This window comes from Cibotium barometz, chromosome 46, assembly GCF_041138505.1.
Source record: "Cibotium barometz isolate CiBa-2024 chromosome 46, ASM4113850v1, whole genome shotgun sequence".
NCBI lineage: Eukaryota > Viridiplantae > Streptophyta > Polypodiopsida > Cyatheales > Cibotiaceae > Cibotium > Cibotium barometz.
In genome coordinates this window covers 46,174,032-46,184,830 of record NC_141091.1, presented here as the reverse complement: position 1 = coordinate 46,184,830, position 10,799 = coordinate 46,174,032, and the positions used below count along the sequence as shown (strand labels likewise).

Sequence of the window (10,799 nt, the reverse complement as noted above, 5' to 3'; positions counted from 1 at the left end):
ACCTTCAAGGAGAGAAGAGGCTATGGAGGAAATGAGAGGGTAGCATTCATGGGGTGAGTTTTTGCTTACAAGGTAGATTGCACCCATTGGTGCCACTTGGACTTGACCTTTTTCCTATTGGCTCTTCCAATTCCTTAGCAATGATATTGGACCCCTTACAACCATTCAATTTCTTTCTTATTTCCTAGTGCACATTTTCTCCTCCTCAGCATACTAAACATCAATATTCCAATAGCTTTTACCTGGTTACAATTGTAGGTATTGTTGCACTCAATCTATATTTAGGCCCACATGCATTGTTAAGTTTTTACATGCATGGACAAACCATGCTCTCCTTGTTGTGAGAGAGCTTCTTTATCTTTTACATAAGTAAGCTTTATTTATGCTCTATCTCCTTGTATTAGGTGTTGGGTATGCCTTGGGAAAAGCTATTTATAGTATGCTTATGTAAGTAACATTAACGCGGTGGACTAGAGCAAACATTGCCTCAACCAAGTAACCCACATTTGTCTAGTCTCTATATCTTGTACATCCTAGAATCTAACAACAAAATTATCTTCAATATTATAATGGCTTTTTTTTGTAGTTGGATGCGAAAATCGATTAAGAATTTGTATTGTCTTATGAAAACCGACTAAAAATGTAGCCTTTAAAAAACGGCTAGAAACTTTTGCATTCTTTGAAAACCGATGGGTCTTCTAAAAAACAAGTTGAAATTGGGAGAAAAGGTTTTTTCACTGAGCACCAAGGCTATGTATTTTTACCGGTTGAAATTTGGAAAAACCGACTAAAAATATATGAAGCCATTACAAAAATCGATTCAATTGTACTAGTCTTTAGATAAAATGCCTAGAAAACGGATTAGTTTTGTCCTTATTTTGAAAAAACGTTTTTGTCCGAGGCTGGGTCGGGCTCAGGAGTTGGAGTCAGCACTGGTTTAAAAAAAGGTTTTTTTTTGTGACAATGTTATACAGACTCCAGAGTCCAAACGCGGGCTCAAAAAGCCGGTTTATGTGTGGGTCAGTGTTAGAAAAAAACATTTTTTCTAACCAGTGAAAATAAGGAGATTTTTCCTCGACCGGTTGTCTTTGAAAGGACCTAACCGGTTTTATAACTAAAACTGGTAAAAATCCAACCGGTTATTTCAAGACTAGCCTCAACGATAGTCGATTTTTTTAAAATTGCAGCCGGTTTTTTAACACTAAAGGACGGTTTTTTTTCTGACACTGCCAGTGTGGGTAGGTAAAAATTTAAAAATCTTGTTGTCGAGCCCTGCAGACTCCAGAGGCCAGATAAGAACTCCCGAAAAAGGTGATATCAGTTCATAATTGGCTGGAGGCTGGCAACGATCTCGCCGCAACGTGATATTAATGAAGCGGGTGAGTCGAAACATGCTTGCAGACTCGGGAGTCGGCAATTCAACGCCCCGGCAACTGCCCTTCAAAACGCATCATTTTCTATGTTTTTTTTTATCCCTTTCTGAGGAGAGGCAAGGGGGATCGGGGCTCATGATTTCCTTAGGGCAAGCATCGAACATGCGTAACTACGCAATTATGGGCTTTAATTGGGTGTTCCAAATCGTGTTAATGTTGGTGCTTTCATGTCAAGCGGCCTCAACACAAAGCGCTGATTATACGTGCCCCTCCTTTGTGTTTGTATTTGGGGACTCTCTCTCGGATACGGGCAACCTCGTGAGAACATGGAACCCTGCCCTGCTCTCACCAGCTTTCCTTCCCTATGGAATCACCTACTTCAAGACTGCGGCACAACGCTTCTCAGACGGTCGTCTAATCATCGATTGCATAGGCAAGTATCAAAGCATTATAATAATCTTGAGCAAGAGGTCAAAGATTATCCAATTAGAGGTTAATAATCGATGCCAAGGCGATCTTCTCTGACAAGTATATTTTCCGTGTGTGATTTGGTGCTGCAGTGCAGTCGCTGGGCCTCCCTTTCTTGCCACCTTTCTTGAACTTTGTCGGGACCGATTTCTCTTACGGGGTAAACTACGCAGTGGGCAGTGCAACAGCTCTCAATTACACCTTCTCTGTAGAGCTTGGGGCTACGCCCTACACCAACTACACACTAGACGTTCAATTACAATGGCATCAGACCTTCTTGCAATTTATTGAATCAGGTATTAATCTTCACTCCCTTATGAAACCCGTAGGATAATTTGCAAGTGCTAATCCCAAGCCAGAACATACGTTAATATATGTGGTTGTAAATTATGTGGCATAAAAGTGTTAATAGCTAATTATCGTTACCAGCTAGAGCCACGTGATTAATTAATTGATTACTTTTGATTACTTGAAGGTTTGCAGGGAGGTGTGCCCACTATCCCCAATGCATCAGCTATATCAGAGGCTACTTACTTCATAGAAATCGGTGGAAATGATCTTGAAAATTTTGTCGTGTCCGGGTTTGAATATGCAGAAACCATGAACTTGCTACCCCTTGTAGTGGACAAGGTTGCCGAAACTATCCGGGTAAGGTTTTATCACTTTACTAATCTCAGCTGAATGCATGCATCAAGCCCGCCTTATGCTAGTGCGATGCAGCTAAACTAGAGGCGGCGGGGGTGCTACTCTAATTAGTGCAATTACATGAAAATCATAGTGCAGTTATGGTTTAAGATGCTCAACCAACGTAATCGTAATCTTGATTTTGGATATATGCATGGGTGAAGTTTCTGTACGACAAGGGGCGCGTAATTTTATGATAAGCGGCATAGGCTTGATGGGATGCAGTCCCATAACGAAGTATTTTACGGGCCGCGGCCAAACATTGGACGAGAGGGGATGTTTGGCGTGGGTGAATGGGTCTCCCGCAACTACACTGACTCTCTGGGGCGCTTGAGTGAGTCTCTACAGCACCTCTTACCCAGTGCGACCTTCGTCTTCTTGGACCTCTACTCGGCTTTCGACGAGATCATGACCAACCCTGTTAACTATGGTATATTCTTGCTCACTACTCCCTAAATTGAATTAATTTGCAAAACACATAAACGCTTAAAATTATCTTTACTCAGAATATATGTACCCAAAAAGTTTTTTTGTGATTAATTAATTAGTTGGTGTGTACAAACCTTGGGTTTAACACACCAAAATTTTATTATGTTTATTAAGGTTTTTTTTAAGCTCAAAAGTGGAAATGGTGTTGGGTCCACATGCTTTCTATTTTTACTTTCTTTCTATCTATGTTAGCCTCTATTACTTTCTATTAAAGGTTGATGTCCTCCATAATGTTTCTTTTTTTAGGCTCATGATGTCCTCCATAATCTTTTTTTTTTTGGGCTCACTATTTTCTTTAAAAAGGCAAGAGGGCTCATTCTTTTTCACTTCGAGGGGAGAGGTAGGGAGAGAGGCACACCCTAAGGTATATGGTATGTATTAATTAACTTTGGCAATAGAAAATGTAAATTTTGTCACCATAGACTTTAAAAGGTTTGTAACATTATAAAATCTAAGGTTTGAGTGAATATGCACCACACCTAAAAAAATTAATTAATAAGTTTGAGTGAATATGTAGATAATTAATTAATTATCTTTACTCATATTAAGATTAAAAATGCTGGGGCTATAATATGACTATCTTGTCATAAGATCCTCCAATGAGTAAATATTTTAACGTACACTACTACAATAATTTTTAGAGGTGTGGCCTTTAAGTACTTACGGATTCGGTTGACATTTGCTACAGGACTTATTGATATTGAAAATGCATGTTGTGGAGCACCAAGCCTTGGAATGGCAACATTGAATCGATATAATCCTTTGGCTTTATGTAGTCATGTTAGTGTCTTATGTGATGATCCCAACACTTTCTTGATTTGGGATGGAATTCACTTCATTGACAATGTGTATCGACAGATTGTCAATATGTTTATTGAAGGAAGATTCATCACACCTTCAAATGCACTTTCAAGGTGTGGTGCTACATCTCTTGAGGGAGCTTCATTTGGTGTGAGAGCATAATTTTTTGAAACTTGTTATTCCTTTGCTTTTATAATAAATGCTCAAAAGTTGTGACTCCTATTATAAAGTTTATCTAGCAATCAATTATTGTATTCTTTGGCAAGATGCATTCCCTTATTAACATCAACTATCTAATTTAGTTTAATTTTAAAAATAGAATTATAATAAATGTTAAATATAATGTAAGTTCCAACTTCTATTGATGCACCAATAACTAGGTCTACTTTTTAATAATAAAAGTGTCACTTCTTGAGAGAGCATGATTGAGGTGTGAGAACATAATTTTTTCAATTTTTTATTCCTTTGCTTTTATAATAAATGCCCAAAAGTTATGACTCGTATTATAAAGTTTATCTTGCAAAATCAATTATTGTATTCTTTGTAAGATGCATTCCTTTATCTACACCAACTATCTAATTTAGTTTAATCTTAAAAATAGAATTATAGTAAATGTTAAATATAATGTAGGATCCAACTTCTATTATAATGCACCAATAAGCAGTTCTAGTTTTCAATAATAAAATTGTCACTTTATTTGACAATGTGTATATATAAAGATTTTCAAGTTAAGAGATAAACGCACAAATAGAAGTTTGTCATTTACCACGAGATTTAGAAGAGTTTATTCTTCTTGAAAATCTCTCTATATATACAAAGATTTTCAAGTTCAGAAAAAAATGCACAAATAGAAGTTTGTCATTTACCACCACAAGATTTAGAAGGGTTTATTCTTCTAGCTATAATCTTATGAATTTATATAAGGTGCTTCATAAACTTTTTAGATTTATTATTTGAAATAAAAAGATGCATATATAATTGCAAAATTTTCAGACCTAATCCCTTTAACATCTCCAATGTGCATGGCCTACTCCAATGGAACTCATGGAGGCAACACTCCTCTCTCTTTCCCAAGGTATGGTGAGATCCTCTTGAGCACCATCTTCCTTTTCCCGACGGAAGATCTTCCCTCTACACTACATGATGAGGGTTGGGACTTCGAGGAGAAGGACACCCAAGGAGGAGATAAGGGGAGCACTCTCTTGGTAGGGGATGGGGAGACTCTCTTGTAGGACATTCTTATAGCACATTCTCACAGAGGGGAGACTCTCTTGTAGGGGATGGGGAGACTCTCTTGTAGGACATTCTTATAGCACATTCTCGCAGAGGGGCTCTCTCTTGTATCACCTTCACTCTAGCCCATTTGGCAGGGAGCACATTCTCTGGTGTATGACATTCTCTGTGTTGGAGCACAGTCTCTCTTCTATCATTCTTGTCTACAGTTTGGTATATAGTGTTGTGCTCTTGTGAGGTTTGGTCTATCTCTCTGTTTGAGCGAGGTAAGTGAGTGGTCAGTGGTGGGTGTGGTGGGTGTGAGAGGCCTATAGAGATACTGTGGTGCTAGGTGGTGGTCGGAGAGCACGGTAGACAGTGTAGAGCATAGGTCTTCCATGTCTAGCTAGTGAGGTCGACTTATCCTTGGTGGGTATACTTCCCTCAGAGTGAAGCCATGCCCCATCTTAGTAGCAGCTTAAGATAAATTTTCTTTGTCAATTCCCTCCGACAGCTTAGAGTATCGTCACCCTCGGTGCCCTTCGACTGCCGTCACCACCAATAGTGCCCTCCGACCGTCGACACTGCTGGCTCCCTTCGACATCTCCGACTGCCATCACTACCAGTGCCCTCCGACATCTTGGACGTGCATGCCCCTCTCACCGTCGGTGCTCTCCGACCCCTCCAGCTGCCAATGCCTTCTCTGACTGCCGTCACTGTCGGTGCCCTCCGACATCTCCGATTGCCGTCAACAGCTGGTGTCCTCTGACGTCTCCGACGTGCATGGCCAACTCTGATGGCACTCATAGAGGTAACACCCCTCTCTCTTTCCGAGGGATGGCAAGATCCTCTTTGAGATCCTCTTGAGCAAGCACAACCTTCCTTTTCCTGAGACAGAAGATCTTCCTTCTATACACATGATGAGGATTGGGACTTCGAGGGAGGACAACACCCGAGGAGGAGGACACCCAAGGAGGAGATCAGAGGATAACTCTCTCAGCACAAGACATGGAGACTCTCTTGTAGGACATTTATCGTAGCACATTCTCGTAGAGGGACTCTCTCTTGTATCACCTTCATTCTAGCACAGTGAGCAGGGAGCACATTCTCTAGTGTATGACATTCTCTGTTTGGAGCACAGTCTCTCTTGTAGCATTCTTGTCTATAGTTTGGTATACAATGTTATGCTGTTGTGGTGTTTGGTCTATCTCTCTGTGCGAGCGAGGTGAGTGAGTGGTCACAGTGGTGGGTGTGGTGTGTGTGAATGGCCTATAGGGATACTGCGGTGTGGTGTGGTGTGTGTGAAAGGCCTATAGGGATACTGCGGTGCTAGGTGGTGGTCGGAGTGTACGGTAGACAATGTAGAGCATAGGTCTTGCATGTCTAGCGAGCGAGGTTGACTCCTCCTTGGTAGGTATACTTCCCTGAGAGGAGCCACACCCCATCTTAGTGAAAGTCTCGACCACTCCCTCTGACCTGGCAAGGCTCCCTTCGGAGTGCTACCTCATGGTCGACACATTGATGGAAGCCTCTCCATGGATCACGACCATGGGCCTCATCCACCAACGACAACGAGTCCTGGGTGCCTTCACCGGTGCTAATCGACACTTATGTCGGTTGATTTATCTATCAAAGAGGGCCACTCAAGAGGCTACAAGCCAGTTACAGGATGTAGAGGAGGCCCTTCAGTAGTTAGAGGAGCCCATGGCGTAGTAGGACAATGATCTTCAAGAGCTTCGCAAGGAGCTTTTTGAGCTGTATTTATCTCCCATCCTCGATGAGGATGTCGTGGTAGCCATTCGGGAGCAGGAGTGCACCCTTTTGGTAGAGACCTAGTGTAGCAACATGAGTCCGAGATGTAGGCGCTCCGTCTAGAGCATGAGACAGAGCTCGCTACCTTGTAGGATGCACATGCACACACTTTTACAGAGCTCCGTCAGCAACATGAGCTTGAGTTACTTGATCTTTGTCAGTAGGCTTCATCCGTAGAGGACGACCTTGCGGAATTCTAGCGTCTCATCGTGCGGCGTCGTTTGGTTGGCCGCCCACATCCCACATCCACCACTCGTCTAGCAGGTCTTAGAACCAATGCCTCGTCCCATACCACTCATGATGGTTGATTTGGTCTTCTGTGTTTTTTATTTTTTCTATTTGGCTATAGGCATGTACTGGCTATGGCCAGGTTTCATTTTGTATCTTGTATTCTGGACTTCATGCCGGACGTTTTAACCACGCAAAGTGGCCAATGATGATTATTGTTTAGTTGGTTTCTGCTTTTGTTGGTGTTCATCTTCCTATCGGATGCTTTTCTTGGGGGGCAACAGTGATAATAGAGGTAGCAATGGCTTGGTGGATGAAGTACCAGGAGCTCTCAGAAATAGCTTGCGGGATGAAGTGCCCAGGAGATCTCAGAAATAGCTTGCTGGATGAAGTGCCCAGGAGCTCTCAAATTCGATCATTTTTCCACAGCTTGCTTGTTGGATGAAAATGCCCCCAGGAGCCTAGTTTAATCATTTTTATTTATTATGTATCTTTCCAGAAGGTTTTCGTGGAAGAATCATTGTATGAGGTATGCATGGGAGCTAGCTTGCCGAATGTTTTGCCCGGAGGGTTTTCTTAGAGGCTAGCTTGCCAGAGAAACCACCTATTTTTTGTTTTTTCTGTGGCATTCACCAAAATGGTGAATTGAGTAGTAGTTGGCAACCTGTGGACGAGAAGCCAGGTCCTCCACACTCCACCAAGAGCTTGCCACCATCGCCTCTGACCACTCCAACCGCTAGTGCCCCCCGACAGCTCCAATCGTCGTCACCACCTGTGTCCTCCGATCGCCGCCGTCACCATCGATGCTCTTCGACGCCTCCAAATGCCATCACCCACCGGTGTCCTCTGATAGCCGTCACCATTGATGCCATCTGACCACCTTCAACTACTGCCACCACCGGCAGCCTCCGTCATCTCCTACAGGCATGGCCAACTCTGATGGCACTCATGGAGGCAACACCCCTCTCCCTTTCCCGACGGATGGCGAGATCCTCTTAAGCACCATCTTCCTTTTCCCGATGGAATATCTTCCCTCTAGATCTACATGATGAGGGTTGGGACTTCGAGGAGGAGGATACCCGAGGAGGAGATAAGGGGAGAACTCTCTTGGTATCAGGGAACAAACACTCTCTTGTAGGACATACATTGTACCACATTCTCTGCTGGAGCAGAGTCTCTTTTGTATCATTCTTTCGGCATTTGGATATATAGTGTTACACTCTTATGGTTTTTTGTATATCTCTTTGTGTGAGCGAGGTGAGTGGTGAGTTGTGGGTGTCGTCTGTGTGAGAGGCCTACAGTAGGGATACTACGGTGCTAGATGGTGGTCTCGGAGAGCATGCTAGACAGTGTAGAGCATAGGTCTTGCATGCATAGCCAACGAGGTCGACTCATCCTTGGCCGGTATTCTTCCCTAAAGAGGATCCACAATCCCTTTCCCCAACCCTAGTGTTTGTGTCGGTAGTCCTCGAGTTCCCTAGAGACGAGAACCGACGGAATCATCTATACACAGCTAAGATAAAATTCGGCAATCACAGTGGGCGACCTGTGGACGGGAAGCCTAGCCCTCCACATTCGACCAAGATCTTTCCAACATCTCCTCCGATCGCTCCGACCACCGGTGCCCTCCGACGGATCCGATCGCCATCACCGTAGGTGTCCTTCGACCACCGTCCCTGTCGATTCCCTCTCTGACACCTCCAACCGCCGTCACCGTCGGTGCCCTCCAACCGCTTCTGATCGCTATCACTGCCAGTGCCCTCCGACATCTCGCACGTGAAAAGATGCAGGGGAGGAGAGAGCTTAAGCTCTTTTGCAAACACACTCACACAAACCCTAGAAGAGAACACACAAGGTGAGAGGCTGAAAATTATTCTTCTTCTTCACACGTAACCAAGCTACCTCACATGCTGCCACCGCAGCTCCTCTGTACTCGACAAGGCATTTGTGGGCTTCTTCTTGCTACTCCATGACATAGCAGCACTCCCTAATAAAAACATAAATCCACTAGTAGATCTCCTGTCTAAGATACTACCTACCCAATCTGCATCTGTGTACCCATATAGCTCCAATGGTACACCTGCTGCATAAAACAATGCATAATCAACAGTGGTCCTCAAGTACCGAAGTGTGCGTCCCACACTCTCAAGATGTGGTTTGCGCAGAGCCTACATAAACTAGCTCTCTAAGCCAACAATGTAACTCAAATCAGGCCTGCTAATCGTGACATAGATCAAACTCCCCACAATCTTCCTGTACATAGTGGGATCCTCCAATACATAACCTGCATCTGCACACTAAGCTTGCCATTTTGATCTAATGACATCGAGATTGGCTTATAATCAGCCATCCCATACTTGGACAACATATCCAATACATACTATCTCTATGACAACCAAATACCCTCAGGTGTGCGAATTACCTCAATTCTTAAAAAGTAGCAAAGATCTCCCAAATCCTTCACCTCAAACTTCCTTTTGAGAAGACTTTTCACATGCTCAATCTCATCCAAGTTGTCACCCCCAACAATAAGATCATCTACATATATGGTGATGATCATAATACCCTTATCACTCTTGCGCACATACAAAGAGTAATCTACATCTGCCATATGAAAACCAATAGTGACAAGATACTCAGCAATCTTGTCATGCCATGCTCGTGGATCTTACTTCAGCCCATACAAGGCCTTATGAAGCTTACACACATACTTTGGGTGACCTATATCCTCAAAACCTGGTGGCTGATCCATATACACCTCTTCTTGCAAGTCACTATGCAAGAACGCATTTTTTATATCCATATTATGTAAAAACCAACCTTTAGCTGCACCCACCACAATCACAACTCCCACACTTGCCATCTTTGCAACTAGGAAAAATGTCTCCTCATTAATCCCATGTGTCTGCACATATCCTTTAGCTACCAATCTAGCCTTGTACCTACTTATGCTACCATCACTATTATGTTTCACCTTATATACCCACTTACAGCAAATATCTTTCTTTTCTTCAGGCAATGGCACCAAATCCCAAGTCTCATTTTCATATAATGCATCCATCTCCCCATCCATAGCTTTCTTCCAACATATATTTCCAATAGCCTCATCAAACATGTGGGTTCTACAACTTGCATAACTTTTGCCATAGATGCATAGTGATGTGCAACATAACCATCATAAGTCAACCCCTGCACAGGGTTTTTGACTCTTCCACATCTTCGTAACTTTGTATTCATGGCTTCCATAGCCTTCTTCAAACCAGGTGTCCTCTCATTGCTAGAATCCTGAGCTCCTCATCATCAAGGCTCATCTTTGAGCTACTATAATCTGCATTAACAAGAGAATGCCCTACAAAAATATCAGGCATACCAAGGGACTCAACCACTTTCTCTTTGCCTTTATGTGATGTACCAACTACATTTTCAAGACTAGTATTATGACGTAGCTTGCCACTACATGGTCTATCAAGAGAACCACTGGATGAGGACTCTCCTAGTCCACTCAATGATTGTAATTGCTGACTTGCATTCTGTGCAACCACATTTCTAGTTACATCATCCCCAACATCTTTTTCAGGTAGCATACCAGCTACTCATCTCATCAAATACAATATCCCTACTTACCATCAATTCACGTGTAGTAGGATTATAGAATCTATATCCCTTTTGCGCTCTCAAGGAAATACCCAATAAACACAGATTTTTCTGCTTTTGGATTTAGCTTGGTACATA

General features: G+C 42.9%; 1 protein-coding gene across 1 annotated transcript; it reads left to right on the top strand.

Annotated features, from left to right (window-relative positions):
- The first annotated feature begins 1,477 nt into the window (after positions 1–1,477).
- LOC147612275 (GDSL esterase/lipase At1g28570-like) lies at positions 1,478–4,035 on the top strand. Its single transcript, XM_086784299.1, has 4 exons — positions 1,478–1,806; positions 1,934–2,137; positions 2,317–2,489; positions 2,690–4,035. The coding sequence occupies exons 1-4, from the start codon at positions 1,509–1,511 to the stop codon at positions 2,720–2,722; spliced, it is 708 nt and encodes a 235-aa protein (XP_086640425.1). The 5' UTR covers positions 1,478–1,508; the 3' UTR covers positions 2,723–4,035.
- Positions 4,036–10,799: the final 6,764 nt, after the last annotated feature.